This window comes from Oryza sativa, chromosome 1, assembly GCF_034140825.1.
Source record: "Oryza sativa Japonica Group chromosome 1, ASM3414082v1".
Classification (NCBI taxonomy): domain Eukaryota; kingdom Viridiplantae; phylum Streptophyta; class Magnoliopsida; order Poales; family Poaceae; genus Oryza; species Oryza sativa.
The window spans coordinates 18,148,083-18,165,406 of NC_089035.1; the positions used below are offsets into that span (position 1 = coordinate 18,148,083).

Genomic DNA, 17,324 nt, shown 5'->3' on the forward strand with positions numbered 1-17,324 from the left:
TTGACTTTAAACTGTTTTAAATCTGACTAAGTTTATAGACAAATATAGTAATATTTATAATACTAAATTAGTTTCATTAAATCAATAATTGAATATATTTTCATAATAAATTTGTCTTGGGTTAAAAATGTTAGTATTACTTTTTTTCTATAAACTTGGTTAAATTTAAAACAGTTTAACTTTGATCAAAGTTAAAGCGTATTATAACCTGAAAGAGAGGTAGTAATGTTCATCCTCCCTGTGTTGTTGGAGTTGGACGTTGGTCTCAATCATCTGATGGTGAGGTGCTGGATCCATTGCTGGATCGATCGTTGATTCAGTGCATTGCTGATCCGTCAATCTTCGTACTCCCAAATATAAAATTCAGCGCATTGCTGGCAAATTATTGAGTTTTCCCTCTGTCTTCAACTTTAAGTTTATTGGTATTCTAGAATTAATAAGTGCTGGACAACTGATATAGGCAATCATGCATACTCGCCTTTCATGAACTCGGTCTTAATAGCCGGAAATATTGGATGAGAATTTGTCTTGTCAGATCTGTCCAGCTAAAATTCCAGAACATTTTTTTTTCATTTTTGGATGAGGCCAATAGTTCCTCACTACGAATAGTTTGGAACATTTCAGATCTGTCCAGCTAATAGTTGCTCACTAAGAATCTATTATCTATTATATATATATATGGTAAATAAAAGTTCATTAAAAATCCTATAGACGCTCTTAAGCCTGATGTTGCATTCTATAAACTCCTAAACCGCCACGTGACAGCGGCGGCGGCGCCCCCTTCTCCTTGTAGCGGCAGCGGCCCCTTCTCCCGAAAGCAGCGGCGGCTACAAGGAGGCAGCGGCGGAGGCCCCCTTCTCCTTGCAGCGGCAACGGCCCCTTCTCCCGGCAGTGGCGGCAGCCCCCTTCGCCGGTAGCGGCGGTGGTCCCCTCATACAGATCCGGGGAGGAAGCGAGAGGAGGCGGTGCTATGCGCGGGTAATTTTTCCTCCTGTGGTTGAATCGGTGATGAATGTCGTGTGAGATTGATATGATCGGGAGGGGAGGAGAAGCGAAGCGAGCGCTCAGGAGGAGGGGCGTTGCGGCGCTAGCTTTTTTCCGCATCTGATTATTTTCGTTCTTTTTTTTTTCGCATCCGCTTTTTTCCGCCGTAACAGATGGACATAGAGATAGTGATAGAGAAGAGAAGTAGCAACTCTGTGTAGTTGCTTTGCACGGCCCAATAACTGCTGCTCGGCAGCTATAGGCCTCTAGCGCTTGCTCAAGCGCGCCAGCTCGGGCTCGGGCCGGAGAGAACGGAATGCTTCATCTCAACAAGGCCCGCGGGCGCATGACCTAGATCGAACGTCCCACACTTCTCCACACCTTACGCGACCCCGAACCTAAACCCTCTGCGAAACGCTCCTCCTCCGGACCTCCGCCCACCCTCCCCCAAAACCTGACCTCGCCGACAACACCCGGCGGCGGCGGCGGAGGCGGAGATGATCAAGCGGCGGTACTTCCGACAGGACCACGGCGACAAGAGCGGTTCCTCATCGTCCTCTTCCTCCTCCTCCTCGGGTTCGGACTCGGACAGGGAACCTGCGGAGGAAGCGGCCCCCACTGAGGAAGTAGAGGAACAGCAGGAAGAACAAGAAGATGAGCAGCATGTGGGGGAGGAGGATTCGGGAGAAGAGCAGGAAGAGGAGCTAGAGCCAGTGGTCGAACAAGAGAGTGGGTTCCTATAATTTGTGAGTTTACATTTTCTCGTATTTGCGCAACTGGGATTTCCGAAGTGACCACGTGAGTTTTGCTTTGTTTCCTCATGCCAACCAGGTTCAGGGTACCAAAGTGAGTACAGCTCCGGTAACGATGTTGATGAACCTTCTGCAGGTATTCTGCGTTCCTGCTGATAAATCTCAGCTTTTTGTGTGGACTTCTCTCATTCGATTTGGCGTATGAGAGATCTGGATGCCATCGTTATTGTTATTTCTTTTGAGATTTGCAGGAGTTTTGTAAGAACGTGAATTGTGGTTTAGATTAAGTTGCATTTTCTTGCTCTTCTAAGGACCTCTATTATGTTAGATTTCGTATGTTTGGCTGTTTATAGCATATGGAGGCTACTTGCCTCTTGCATTTATATTCTGCATACAAAATATTGGGCATTGCGTAATTTAACATCGCTATCTCTGTTCTTTTATTCCTTTTCATTATAATTTTGTAGAAGTATGATCATGCAGTGTTATGTGTAACTAGCATTTCTTTTACATAGTCTCTCTATATATCGGTGAACCACCACTGTTAGTTTGTGTTTCCTTCAGTGTTTGTGGTGATTTATGACACAAAAATTAAGTGCCTAGCTAATGTGGATGTAGTTGTCTTAAGCTCAGGGATCTCATTTTGGTACTCCATGGTTTAGCTTTTTCAAAAGTGTACTGTGGCTAGTATTAATTACCTGCCCCCAGCGTCCTTGTGCTTCATTTAGTTCAATCTGGGATCTGATCACTTTTTATCTTTCTGATGGTCATGTGGTACACTTCTTATCATTTTGGTATCAATAGTTCCTGCCTGGCTGCCTATCATACCAATTTCAGTATTTGCATGGAATAATGAGTTAATGACTGTTAGCAAAGATTCATATCTCATTTCTCAATGAAAGCTCATTAATCACTTGGCCTGAAGCATTCTATACCAAATCATCCTATGGAATGTGTTTGTAAGAATAATCCCGTGTTATGAATTTATTCTGAAATGTTGCCGCAAGATAAGTCTCTAAAATGAATTGTTTACTGATGGCTTTGCTTTCAGATAGTGATGAGCATATCATCCTAAGACATGAAGAAGATCCTGAGATAAATTCGTCTGTTAAGAGAGCCTCAAGTGGTAAAGCTGATTCAACCAAAGATGCATCTGACACGGATGATGCTCTTGAGGTTGATTTCAATAACTACATTCTGAAGTGCAAATCTGTGTACAAGTGCAAGCTTTGTCCTAGAATCATCTGCTTAAATGAGGAGATGGTCAGGGTACATCTTAAATCAAAGGTGTGTAATTCAGGTGGAAGCTAATATAAATGATGGGACTTATCTGGTGAGAAATACCTTTGTCTCATGTCTTAATTTTGGTTTGGTTCTTGTAGAGACATGCTCGATCAAAGAAATTGTTAGGAGAAGGTAGGCTTAAGTTGATGCTTAATAGTGATGGTGAGTTGGAGGAAGAGCAAGAGACACATGCTGAACGACATGCTCGAACTGTAGCTCTTGCTCAGGTGTTTGCCCAAATCATTTTATAAGTTTTGATTTCTTATGTGCAAAATGTTTTCGTAAATTAAATTTGTACTTGTTATGGCATCTAATTCTGATCATGCTGCTAAATGTTTCAGCAAGTACAAAAATCAAAGAAGGATTCTGGCAGGCAGCGCCAAAACCGAAGGAGGAAGAAGGTAAAGTCACACCCTTTTGCCTATGCTTTTGTTGCAAAGCACATATCGAAGGCTTTTTAGGCTTCATATAGAAAAGCCTATTGAGCTCAAAGCTTGTGCAATATCATACTTATCGTTTCTCTAGATCATAATGATCTCCAGCAGTACCAACACCGTGGAGATCATACTAGGATGATGAACATGCTTCAACAACAATTCAGTTTCTATTTTGTGGTATTTGCATCAGTACCCTCAATGTGGATGCTTTCCTCACAGTTATCTGCTTTTTTTTTTCAGAGATCTCAGAATCATGTTGAGAAGAAACAGAAGCCACTAACATCTGACAAGAAAAAACGCAAAATTGAAAAGTAAAGTGGATGGTCAGAAATGTTACAAGTTTTTCCCCCTTTCTCAATTCGCATATGCTAACTTTTAGAGGTAAAATCATGTGATGTTTCTCGAGCCTTTGCTGGCTGTTTTTTGGTGGTCGCATATGCCATCTTTTAGAGGTGAAATCATGTGATGTTTCTCGAGCCATTTCTGGCTGTGTCTGTGTAAGATTTGTTAGCGACAATTTGCTGATACTATGAGATCACGTTGAATGGGAAATTAATTGTCTCGCTTTTTTCACTTTCATGTTACAAGAATCCTATTTATGGTGAAAAAAGGTTCTATAACGTTTGTCAGAAACACACTCAAAAAGCAATGAATAAAATACCACGAATGCATAATAAATTTCCAAGTTTAATTTTTATTCTCTTGTTACGTTTTCTGGAGGAAGAAAAGTAGGTTTGAAAGAGATGATACTGGCGGTCATAACCAGGGCCGTTTGCGGGCGAAGAGGAGGTCGAAGAGTGCGCTTGAAAACACAAAAATGAAAATGGTGAGCATTGCAATGGGTCGATACCACCGTAAATTGGCTGAGTGTAACCTATCGCATGATTTTTTTTTTTAACCAACAGCTTTTTATCGGGAGTTTTCATTTTTATGTGACCAGGTAGGAACACAGTTATTTTAGAGTGCGAGCAGGAACTCTTTTTATAGTAGTAGAAAAAAAATAATGTAATCGATCAACATTACGGGAGATCAACGAGCGATTGATCTCTACGCGCCTTCGAGATACTATTTTCATTCTAAAATATAATAATTTTTAGCTATATATATGGCCATACCTTCTTCGGAGAGAAGGTAGACACATCAATTATTTCGCGTGTTCTTATGAGTTACGAGAACTAACCCAAATGTGAAGTTAAAAAAAATATAAGTAAGGAAAAAAAATAAATTTCCAGGTTATTTTTAATAATGTTTATTAAGCTGTAACAGCTATTGAATTTTTGAACTTGGTTATATAATTGATTCGAAGTTTATTTCCTCATTCTTCGTTGGTTGCCTTCTCTTCCATATCCATACTGCTAAAAGCCAAAAGTAGAAGTGTAAACGTCTCAATCTAAAACTAATTTTTATTGCAATGATCACGTTTCTTCAGCTTGTAAACCTTCGGCCTTGTTTGTTTTTGCTTTTTTATTCTTACAATTCTGCTTCTTTACAGTGATTTTCAGAGGTTGAATTATTAAAAGCTAATTCTGATTTGCCTCTTGATAAGAAAGAAACGTAGAATTTATATGATACTCCTAGGGACAGTTTTAGAACATTACTCAAAATCCACAAAAGCAGCTCCATATCAGCTTTTCGATGTTAGTAAAACAACATACTGCCAACTACTGACTCTAAAACTTCTATAGCCAATCTAATAGCCCATTTATACAATAGTTAACTATAAAAATATACTACACCATTAATACCCGGTCCCACCTCTCATACACACATAATATCTTGGAGTCCGTGTTGCAGCCGGCTATAAATCTGTAGCCCGCTTTATTATTTCTCTTCTATTTTCTTTTCTCGATATATGGTTATAGCCGGCTTATTACTTATTGTACCTGCTCTAAGAATCAAGCTGTTTGTTTTTGTCCTTTAAGCAAAAGAAACATGGCCTAGCCAGACCCGGATAAATACCTTCCAAGTTCCAAGCAAGACCAAGAAAACAATGCTAAGTCTGGCTTAATGCCTCGATTGTAGTGTTGCTGTGGTCATTTTTCAAACAACAGCCAAATACCCATGTGTTACAATGGATTTTCAAAAAATGCATTCATAAGTTTTAAACTTGAAAAGTTTTGTATCTGAATCCTAGAAGAGAACACTTAGCTCGCGAATAAACATGAATCCACAAATAACATTATTAAAATCCAAACGCACAAATTCCTATCAGGGTGTCTGTTAATTAGAGGTATGGAGGTGTCCATCACTTATCAGTTTTATTTATAAAGTACAGGTTATTTTAGGAATGGTTTGTGATAGTAAAGTATTTTGTAAGATAACTGTTGAGTGGTAGTACCACGTGGCTTCCTTTAAATTTCAAAAACATACACAAGGCTGAAAACTATTTTTTTTTAAATGTTGCTTCAAATAATTCTAGAAAATCTTGAAAGTATTGAGAAACTATAAAAATCGCCTATAGTAATAAAACTTATTTGTCACATAAAAAACAATTTTAGTTCTAGAAACTATTTTATGTGACAATTATATTTGATTTTGTCGGTGCATAATTTGTACTAGTTAAACTACTCTCTGCATTTTTAAAACACTACCTTTAGTTTTAATATGACACATTAGGAAGCTATGATATATGGGCCCTATGAAAATTTTAAGTCAAATTTTGCTACAGGACACTGCTATAGTGTGGTTTTAGCCGTGGGACACTACCCAAACTCACTTTTGAGGGAAAACACTTCATAAACGTGATAATTTGTCAATGGACATCACGCCGATTAAAATAACGATTTCCGGTTGAGGAGGAGAGAGAAATCACGTGAAATGTCAAAAATGCCCTTGGGGCCACATGTTAGCTCTCCATCTCTCTTCCTCCCTTTCTTTTCCTTCTCCCTTCTTCTTCTTCCTCCCACCGCAGCCTTCTTCTTCTTCCTCCCACCGCAGGTGAGCAGCGGCGTAACGCACAGTCGGCGCGACAGCTCGAGCCGGGGCGGCTCGGCGCGCGGCCAGGGAAGCGGCGGCGCAACGCAGGGGACCCACCACCAACGATGACGAGGCGCAGTGGCCACCCGGCGCACGACGCGACGGCAAGCGGTGGCACCGAGCACACGAGCACGGCGGCGGCACAATGTCGTTAAAATTGGGCACAACCGGCTACTTCTACACGATCTAGGGTTCATAGGGATGTCAATTTCACGATAATATAACCTATGTTGCATTGGGATTACGTTTACCCACAGGGAGCACAACGGTGGCACAATGGCGACCGGGCCGACATGGCTACGGAGGCGCCTGCCCGAAATCAAGGGGGCCACCGGCTTCTAGGTCACTAGGTGAGGCTCGCGACGTGCGACGTGGTGCGGGGCGGTGCAGAGGCGAAACGGCGTCGGCGCCCGATTCTTGGCATCTGGGATGCGACATTGGGAGCAAGATTCCAGCGGTGGCGATGGCGAGGGCGGTGCGGCGGAGCAAGGCCGGGTCGAGCTCGAGGCCGACGAGGAAAAGGAAGAACGTTGGCGTCGTCGAGGACTCCGACGGCGTCGTCGAGGACTCCGACAGCGGCGTCAGCGAAGTACGCCGTCAGGTGTGGAGGATGAGGTCCTCTCGCGGCCACCGGTGCCGACTAGGCCGCGCGCACTCCAGGCATCGCCGCCGTCACCGAGCAAGCCGCGACCAGGATAAGAGAGAAAGAAAAGAAAGAGAGGAAGAGAGATGGAGAGCTAACATGTGGGCCCAAGGGCATTTTTAATATTTCACGTGATTTTTCTCTCCTCAACCGGAAATCATTATTTTAATCAGCGCGGTGTCCATTGGTAAATTACCACGTTTATGAAGTGTTTTTCCCCAAAAGTGAGTTTGGGCCGTGTCCGACGGCTAAAACCACACAATAGCAGTGTCCTGTAGCAAAATTTGCCAAATTTGAATTGGGAAAGGATGTCAAACACGTGGTTTTAGAGTTGAGAGACTTCTACTTTTAGCCATTACTAATGCAAATTCGAGGTTCACAAAACTAGTACGGGGTTGTGTCCTTGTGGGCCTTTTTTTCCAGTAGAGTGTAACTACTTGCAACTTTCAAGTTGTGCCCGTGTGGGTCTTTTCTTCCGATGGAGTGTAACTATTTACAACTTTAAGAGTCCCTTTGAATCACAGGAACGAGAAAAAAAATAGAGAAATAGGAGAAAACACATGATTCTGATAGGACTCTGATATGTTATGGGGGGTCGAATGGACTTTATTCCTTCTATTTTAGCCATTACTAGTGCAAATTCTCATGTTCGAGGTTCAAAAAAACTAGTATGGGGTTGTGCCCTCGTGAACCTTTTCTTCTGGTGGAGTGTAACTATTTGCAACTTTGAGCGTCCCTTTGAATCGTTGGAATGAAAACAAACAGATAAATAGTAAAAACACAATATTCTGATAGGAATGCAAATGCAAAATAAAGGATTACAAAACAAAGGAATAACCATTTGATTCAACCGAAATAAAACCGTAAGAATTGGATGAGAGACATAGACTCAAAGCAAAATTTCCAAGAGGTAGAAGCTCTTGCTAAGTTTTCTCCAAAATCTCTATAGGATTGTTCATTCCATAAGAATTTCAAATGATTGGATAGAATTCAATCTTTTGTTTCAAAGGTCTTTTATAGGATTTTTTAATAGGATTGAAATCCTCTAAAATTCGTATAGTATTCCTTCAAATCAAAGAGGCCCTTAAAAATAGATAATCTCTAAATGCCATTTTTAAAGTTGATTCTATGTGTTTTGCCATGGAAGTGTGGTAACTAGTTTTTTTCTACTTCCGCCAACCTGGCATGGCACATTGAGGTGCTAACATGGACCACTAATGCATAAAGTCCAGCTTGCCCCTTCTGGAGCCCACCAATAAGAGAAGGACACAGACACATCACTTAGAACCTGATACACTCACAGCTGTAGGGTGACCTGTACTTTCGATGAGTTGAAGATAACAAAAGTTGTCGACCTGACTACAACCTATCATATGTTGTTATGTTGCGCCTTAGCGATCAATACATCTTTCTATGGGTTATTGATCTGGCCGGTGCATATCAACCTTATTCTTGCAAGTAAATAAAAGAAACAAGCAAGAACAAGGAAAAACAATATAAATTGCAAACAGTAAATAAAGCTCATGACAAGGGAGGTTTCAAAGATGAGTAACTAGACGGCCCTGCCAACACGCGCAATTACGAGGTAAAGTAACACTGGTTAAACTTTAAAATAACAAAACTCTGAAACCCTGAAGAGGTATCTAGATATTTAAGAGGTGGGAGGACGACTAAGGCATCCCTAGGGTCGTGGTCCACTAGGTTGGGGAGAACTCTACATGGGGCCGCACTTGGGTTAGGCCCTAGATGAAGTTACAAGTACATAGAGGCCATTATAGATGACGCAACACCTTATTCCTAGAGTGCCGCTAACTGAGATTGAAATTTGAGGCGATGCTGAATCCGTAGGAAATAAGGATCTGAGGGCTTTCCATCAAGTACTTATGGACCTAAAATGAAGCTCGTATGCACATTTGGCGGTCATTCGAAGTCAGTGATGTTATAGGTGGCCAAATTGGATTTCAAAACTTGTGTAGCTGATCTCAATGTCTTTCAGTGAACCTATTATGTGAGCAATAGGTTGTATCCATAGTAGTTAAGGTCTTGTAACATCATTAATTATTTTAGCAAATACAACTATTCTAGGATGTGAGGGCACACAACAAAGCATAAGGATACCACGTTGCTCGCCTTGCTTAGAGCATCCCTAGGAGATACGCTACCCGATCCTCCATCTGTAATATGGTGTATAAGAGCGGAAAACCCACCTCTAGCAGATGCACCATCCAGTCATCCAAAAGTGGCGGATGTTCCAAACACGGAGAGAGAAAAGCCAAAAATAGCGTGTCTCTCTCCTCATGCCAAATCACAACCAACGCGTATGGATCAACCTCCCACCCCCATCTAGACTTCCGCGACCTCCTCTCCATCGCCGTCATCACCGGCTAGCAAAGGTGAGTATTCTGTGCCAGTTTTTGTTTTATTTTCAGCGGAGGGAGGAGAGGGAGGGTGTAGCCATGGAGTGAGAGTGGAGAGGGAGAGGCGTACCAGATCTAGAAGGAGGGTGTTCCTTCTCTGCGCCCTCGTCCAGTTGTCCACCACCGACCCTCGGCCGCACGCCCGCCGCCGTCCCTCGCCAGCTTGCCTGCCGCCCCTCACCTGCCCGACCACCGCCGACACTCGGTCGCCCGCCCGCTGCCGTCCCTCGCCAGCTCGCCCACTGCCCCTTGCCCACCTGGCCACCGTCGACCCTCGGCTCCACGCCCGCCGTCGCCCCTCGACAGCTCACCTGCCGTCATGCCTGCTAGCTGCATACGTGACCGACTGCTCCATCCCTCTGCAGAGAAGGGTAGTAGTAGAAAAGAATCGGTTCATTTGAGGAGAGAAAAGATAGTAGTACGTTACTTGCATTGCTTTTATGTTTATTGAGCAGAGAAAAGCAATAGAAGTAGAGTACAAACTAGATTTATGTTGCTATATTTTTGCTGTGCTTTTATGTTCATTTTATTTATGTTGCTACTTTTTTCTTCCTAGGTGAATTCATGGACAGCTATGTTAATTTGTTGGGTTCAAACATTAATGTAGAAACTTGGGATCCTAGTCAAAATTCTCCCCCAACTGGACAGTAGCCACAACACAGTCCTATGGTTAGTGAACAACCAAGTGCTGAAGTTGGTGGGATCCTCTAGACCCAACAATAAGAGATCAAAAAAATTTAGCATTGCGGAAGATCAAATGTTGGTGTTAGCTTGGCTGAATACAACTTTAGATGAAATCACAGGTGATGAGCAACATCGTGACTCTTATTAGGCAAGGATTCATCAATACTTCCATGAAAACAAAAAATTCCCCTCAGATCGTAACCAAAATTCACTTAACAACCATTGGGGTACCATTCAAGAACAAATTAACAAGTTTTGTGGGTATTATGAGCAGATTCTTAATAGACCTCAAAGTGGAATGACTGTTCAAAATTATGTAAGCATCTAATTGAGCTAGCATCTTTCTTTCTTAAAGAATGTTGTTTTTTCTTCTTATTGACCTTGCCAATTAATGCAGATAACTCAGGCTTCTACTTTGTACAAATCATAACAGAAGAAGACATTTTTTAAATGCATTGTCGGGAGATTTTGCATCATCATCCAAAGTGGAATGATAGGTTGTCCCAGAAAAAGCCGAAGGCTCACATCGATCCTTTGGTGAGACCATATGCAAGCACAAACTTTAGTGAATTTCTTTGCAGCCCCGACATTAATATCTCTCATCCTTTGGTGAGACCATCCGGGAAGGTGGAAAAGGCATAATGCACACGAGGTAATACTTCTTCATGCTCAAGTGAGAGTAGTCTTGTAGTTATTGCATTAAATAACATGTGGTCAGAGAAAAAGGATATGAGTGCACAATCTAGGGAGGAAAGAAATGACTGGTTGGCTGAAGTTATTTCACTTGAGAAAGAGAGGTTGAAAGTAGAGAAACGAAAGTTAGATTTATAAACCTATGAAAGAGAAAAAAGAATTATGAATATGGATCTTAGTGCTATGTATGGGCCAAGAAAAGCATATTACTTGCGTTTGCAGCAGGAGATAATATCGCGTCATATGGATTTAGTTCATGATGTATGGATATGTACTATTTATTACCATTTCTTAATGGGTTGCGAACTTTTATGTTGTACGCCGTGTAGGCTTTGATGAATTATGTACTATTGCTTGTAAGAGCTTTATGGGTTGTGAATTTTTATGTTGTATGTCGTGTAGGCTTTGATGTATTACGTAATGGTTATTGTTAGAATTTAATGGTTTGTGACCTTTATGTTGTATGAAAAAAATGCTATGATTAATTGTGAGCACAAACAAGTTGCATACATAATTAGAATTGCATACATAATTGAGGATTGCATACATAATTGAGGTTGCATACACAATTGTGTTGCATACATAATTGATGGATTGCTTACATAAATGAGGTTGTATACACAATTGAAGTTGCTCACTACATAACTGGGAGGTTGTATACTACACTAGTTACTACCATGAAATTGCCATAGATGCTCAACTAGATCTTCTTGAAGCTGAGAGCGAGTCTGTCTATTTCTAATGTTATGATGATTCTGAATAAAGTCATGCAGTTCAGCTATAGGGGTATGCAAAGGTGTGACTCGCTCTCCCTCATCATTATAGTTGTAGCAAAGATCTTCTTCATCCCTCTCATCTTCTACTATTATATCGTGTAAAATAATACATGCTGTCATGATTTCACTTAATATGTCTGAATAACAAAATCTAGATGGCCCACGCACAATTGCAAAACGAGCTTGTAGAACTCCAATCGCACGCTCAAAATCTTTGCGATCTGCTTCCTGTTGTTGGGCAAAGTGTTTTTTCTTATTTCCTTGCGGTTCTGATATTGTCTTCACAAAAGTGGCCCATGAGGGATAAATACGATTTGCAAGGTAATAACCAATTGTGTAGTTGTGGCTATTGATTTCATAATTCACTTGTGGTGCCTATCCTTTTGCTAGCCTTGCAAAGAGAGGGAAGGATGAAGAACATTAATATCATTGTGAAATCCCAGCAAATCGAAGAATGCATGCCAAATCCAAAGATCTCTTGAAGCAACATCTTCCAAAACAATAGTAGGCATACTTGATTTTCCTTTATACTCCCTCCATCCCTAAATAAAAGGGATTTTGGTAGGATGTGACACATCTTAGTATAATAAATCTGGACATAAGCATGTCTTGACATAATGAATCTGGACGAAGAGAGTACATGCCTTGCCATGCTGAAGGGCAATTTTTCCACTCCCAATGCATGCAATCTATGGATCCTAGCATTCCAGAAAAACCTCTCTGCTCTCGAAGTGCAAGTAATCTAAAAGTGTCAGCACTAGTTGGATAACGCAAGTACTCGTCTTCAAAAATCTCAACAATAGCTCTCACAAACCTTTTCAAACTCTCTATAGTGGTATTTTCTGCAATTTGCAGATATTCATCTTGAGTAGCGGCTGCGACTCCATTGGTTATCATTCTAAGTGCTGCGGTAATCTTTTGCAATGGTGATAGACCCAAAGCACTGGCAATATTTCGTTTTTTCACAAAATAATTATAATGGGCTACCACATCATTAACTATGCGCAAGAAAAGAGGACGACTAATTCTAAACCTGCGCAACAAAATGTGAATTAATAGAAGTAGTGAACAAAATGGGATCAACCAAAATATGTAAATTAATTGCAAACCTTTGCCGGAATAAGACTAGGCCATATGTAGGATGCTCCGAGAAGTAGTCGTGGTGCAACCTATCATGGCCGGCTCGATGATTACGACAAACAACCTAATGACCAGGAACATAACCACCTTGTCGTGGAGCATTCGACTGCTCATATTCATCTTGCGCGACTATTGCTGCAGTAACGATGATTTCATCGCCGGATGACGATAATTCATCCAACAGAACATGTCTCAAAATGAATCTCATTGAGTGATGGAAGAACTATGCACAATAATGTGGATGGAGCAAAAAGATAGCAAGTAATGTAGCGGTATGTATAGAGCTGAACTTTACATGTTGCATGTGCTAGCCGTTGGATAATTTGAATGAGCTAGCTAGCCGTTGGAAATGTAGCCGTTCGAAATGTTGCCGTTGCACACATAAAAAAATGCTTCACTCAATTCAAATATATCAATTAAAAAATTACCCATTAAAAATATATCCGTTAAAATTTACTCATTTTGAAATATTATCGCGATAAATAACACCGTCAAAATTTAGTCGTTCAAAATATATCCCTTAAAAGTACAAATGTAAGGTTAGTTGGAGAATATTACCCCAATATAGGATGGTGTGATATGAATGATCTGTTGGAGTGAAAGGGATATGAATGAGGAATCTTTTATCTTTTTTGGATGATAATCCATATGGGCATTTGGAGGATCAAATATGGATGAGCTCCTGGGTATGCTCTTAGAAGCTAAGTTCTCGCATGGTGCAGTTGTATTGGTGCATGGTAACAATATTAAGCGATTTGGTTGCTTTCTTCTTCCGAACCAACGTGACTATTTAAATCAAAACAACACAAACTCAAGATAACATTATTAGTTGATATGTCCCAGACTACTCAAGTAATATCAGGTTGGTGATTTGCATATTTTTATAAAGTCTGGAGAAGGCCAAAGAATATTTCAACCTCCATGCAGTGTACCAGTGCCAACAGATGGAAATAAAATCGATGATATCAATCATCATGGTGAGGGTTAATTAGACCTAGATAATTAGCCAAGGCCATTAGGCATCATGGCCGCATTATTTTAATATATGTTGGGCCTGGTTTGTAAAGGCCTATTTAGTCACTATATTAATTTGTTTATTGAGTTGGAGTCGGTGTTGGTCTAGGCCTGCGAGCCTGTGTTGGGTCCAGTACTAGTGCTTGCATGCAAATATACATATATGTTAGGTATTAGCAACAGGAGGCAGATTGGTTTTCCTAAGGGGCAATTGCAAATTTACCACTATTTTGAATCGTTATTGCAAAACTGCTACTAGAAAATTGCAAAAATATCACTAGAACTGTCATTCGAGTGGCATCCTTGTAATATTGAAAAAACCGATGGAAAATTTGCAAATGCCCCTTTTCCTAAAGTTCATGTTTAGGGTTTGGTCCCTGCCGAACTACCTGGTGGCGATCCCATCAGCTTCTATCTGAATATTTTGCCGCCTGATTGGTTGGAGAAGAAACAAGGTCAAGGAAGTCTTACCTGGTTTTGTTGTTTGGTACATGTGTATGCCTCCTCTTTTGTTCGTGTGTGAAAGCACGGGTGGATTAGATTCTAAGTGCTTTGGTATATCGTCATCATATTTTCTGAATTAATTTGATAACTGTTTTATTTGGTACCGTAAAAGAGAGGGATAAATTAGGGTACTCGCTGTTGGGTACTCATCATTAGTCATGATACTACTCCCCCGTCTCAAAATATAAGAACCTAGGACCGGATGAGACATATCCTAGGTTCTTATATTTTTTGATGGAGGGAGTACTTTCTAGCTTGCTATTTTTATCCACAACTATAGGAGGTCCTAAATCTAAACACATGTAAACTTTGTGCACCAAATATATTCCTCTATCATTATATTTGCCAAATATATGACATATAGTATTAGTTGATCTAGCAAACAATTTCTCCTTCAAATTACCAAACTCTCAAAAGTCATCAAACTGAGCATGGCTTAGAGTATTTAAAGACAACAGTTGAAATTCTTCATTCTCGCTAGAAATGATCACATAAAAGAATAACTATAGGAATATCTTGTCCATTCACAAGTTGTGGCTTAAATATATGTGAAGTATTATCACACAACTCAACAAGGAAATCTTGATGTGGCTATAACTACCATAGATACAACCATTATTCGAATCATAAATCAACCATAAGATATCGAGATAAAGCCGCAGAAGTTCTGTAATCCAACTCGGCCACCTACAACAGTGTTGACTTCAAACAGCCGCCAAATATGTATACGAGCTCCATTTTGAGTCCATGAGTACTTGATGGAAAGCTCTCGGAGTGCGCTTTCCAATCGGATATATACAGCCTCATCTCCAAATTGCATCTTAGTTGGCTACAATCATAGAAAAAAGATGTTGTGTCACCTATATTGGGTCTATGGGCTTGTAGAATGGCATAATAAATTCGATTTGAGCAAGATTATAATAAGGTAGCTCATACGCTTCATACAGAGAAACCGTCATATCTTTTTGGTGATGAAGGTGTTGATGTCGAGCATGCTATCTCATATCCCGTTGTGTGTGCAAGAAAAAACATACACAAAAATATACACGCTCCTATCAACTACTAGGTAGTGTAGGCTCAACAACACCGGATTTGGTGGTGATCAGGGCAGAAAGAAGTGGGAAAGTGGCAGCGGCCTCCTTCTCAAATGTACAGGGCGCCGTCACCACCCAAATGTACAGGGCGCCGTCACCACCCAGAAACATTAGGCGAATTAGTCCGAGAATAATTTATCTACTCTAATCTAATCCGATGTCGTTTGCTTAAAATGGGATGGAAGTGTTACGTATCAAGAAAAATCAGTGGCCTGTGCTGTGCTTTTGGTCAAAAGCGGAAAAATCGTATGCTACTACCTCTGCCCCAAAATGTGTATCCGTGGGTATCCATATCAAACGTTTGACCGTTCGTCTTATTTGAAAATTTTATGAAAAAATTAAAAAGAATTAGTCACACACAAAGTACTTGCTCATGTTTTATCATCTAATAACAACAAAAATACTAATCATAAAAAGAATTTTAAACAAGATGAACCGTCAAACGTTGGATATGAGGGGTATTTTTTTTGGACTGTCTATGTGACATGCGGCTTAAAATTTTTGTTTTGTCAACCGTTTTTTTTTCCGCTGGCCGTGCGATCGGCGCACGGACGATCCATGCGCGCAGAAAGAAAGTAGCATGATTTTTTTTTCTTTTTTTTAGGCCACAGCCCATTTCTGTTTTTTTAGGCCACTGCCCACATCCTCTTTTCTTTAAAGAAACAAAAAGCCCGTCACAATTTGTGCAGAAAAAAAAGGAAAAAGTACACCGCAGGTCCCTCAACTTGTCATCGAGTTACAGAATCATCCCCTAACCACAAAACCAGATATATAGCATCCCTCAACTTATAAAACCATTCATTTTAGGTCCCTCGGTGGTTTTAAACCTGGTTTTGTCCTATGTGGCGGCTGAGTCAGCGTGGGACCCACGTGAGTCCCACATGTTAGCGTCGCTACGTCATCACCCTCTCTCTTCCCCTCCTTTCTCTCTCTCTCACTCTTTTCTTTTCTTCTCGGCTGAGGCGGAGGCCGCCGGGGGAGAGGAGGAGGCGGCAGGCGACGAGGCGGCAGCAACGCCGGAGAAGGCGAGGGCGGAGGCCGGTCGCGAATGGCGTCGACGACGCTACGTCGCCGCCGGCGGCGAAGCGGCCCCGCGCGGGCGGGCGCCGCGGCGTTGGGTGCGGAGGCGGAGGTGGGGCCGGGCACCACGACGGTGGGCACGGAGGTGGAGGCGGGGCTACCGGGCGCCCGCAGCGGTGGACTTGGCGGACTCGGAGCCCCGTGGAGGTGGAGGCCCCCGCCTCCCTTCTCAAGCGGCGGCGACGGCAACGACATGGGAGGCGGCGGTGACAACGATGTAGAGATACCGCTCTGCTCCCCTGATCACCACGACACAGTCGCCCGTGCGCACGTAGCACGACGAGCCGGCGCTGTGGAGGCTCGACTCGAGTACTCGACGCGCAGAAGGCTGGCCAATGTCGCCGCCGGCGAGGCCGTGGCACGCATCCTCCACGCCTTCCTCGGCACCAAGGGAGATGGTCCAGTGCCCTGATGGCGAAGCCACCATTAGTAACCACCTGCTAACCTCCTCTCCTGTCTTCCCTGTTTGGCTTACTTCCTGTTGTTGGGTGGGTTGCTTCCAGGGGATCTGGAGTTCTGGACATTTCAACGGTATGCTTTGAAGCTTAGTGCCTTTCCTTAGATCAACATGCTTGTTTGATTCTTGATTTCACTGGAATGTTCTGTACGAGGTGCAAGTGTAGCCCGTCGTTTCTGCAGTTGGGTTAATTGCTGCACTAGTGAGGGAATGTGCACCCTAAAGATTAAAGATCTGTTTGATGGATCAGTTCTTGTCATACATGTGTCGATTTGGGGGTCTGGGTTTATGGTTTTAGCAGTTGATCGTGGGGTTATGCATGTATGTTACTTATCTGAATCAGTCCCCTGACCACCACGCCACGGTCGCCCGTGCGCACGTAGCATGAC

The 17,324-nt window shown here is 42.0% G+C and overlaps 1 protein-coding gene and 2 long non-coding RNA genes across 4 annotated transcripts; 2 read left to right on the forward strand and 1 right to left on the reverse strand.

Moving 5' to 3' along the window:
• The first annotated feature begins 1,368 nt into the window (after positions 1 to 1,368).
• Positions 1,369 to 4,030, forward strand: LOC4324038 (protein gar2). The gene is made up of 6 exons (XM_015769655.3): positions 1,369 to 1,713; positions 1,816 to 1,872; positions 2,788 to 3,023; positions 3,119 to 3,247; positions 3,362 to 3,421; positions 3,698 to 4,030. Exons 1-6 carry the CDS (start codon positions 1,482 to 1,484, stop codon positions 3,770 to 3,772), a joined length of 789 nt encoding a protein of 262 aa, XP_015625141.1. The 5' UTR covers positions 1,369 to 1,481; the 3' UTR covers positions 3,773 to 4,030.
• A 5,287-nt stretch (positions 4,031 to 9,317) lies between these two features.
• LOC136356016 (uncharacterized) lies at positions 9,318 to 11,323 on the forward strand. Of its 2 annotated transcripts, XR_010740663.1 has the most exons (3): positions 9,318 to 9,469; positions 10,050 to 10,493; positions 10,575 to 11,323. It is a non-coding gene; the product is annotated as an uncharacterized lncRNA (long non-coding RNA). The 2 variants fall into 2 exon arrangements; XR_010740662.1 differs by lacking the exon at positions 9,318 to 9,469 and having other exon boundaries at positions 9,476 to 10,493.
• Positions 11,324 to 12,148: 825 nt separating this feature from the next.
• On the reverse strand, positions 12,149 to 13,031 carry LOC136356017 (uncharacterized). The gene is made up of 2 exons (XR_010740664.1): positions 12,756 to 13,031; positions 12,149 to 12,679 (listed from the first exon to the last, which is right to left on the reverse strand). It is a non-coding gene; the product is annotated as an uncharacterized lncRNA (long non-coding RNA).
• Between the last annotated feature and the right edge of the window lie 4,293 nt (positions 13,032 to 17,324).

Bases quoted from the DNA above. Each gene is read 5' to 3' on its own strand.
- LOC4324038 (XM_015769655.3), top strand. From the start codon at position 1,482: ATGATCAAGCGGCGGTACTTCCGACAGGACCACGGCGACAAGAGCGGT. The intron at 1,714-1,815 runs GTGGGTTCCTAT...CATGCCAACCAG, and splicing joins GCCAGTGGTCGAACAAGAGA to GTTCAGGGTACCAAAGTGAG. The intron at 3,024-3,118 runs GTGTGTAATTCA...TGGTTCTTGTAG, and splicing joins GGGTACATCTTAAATCAAAG to AGACATGCTCGATCAAAGAA.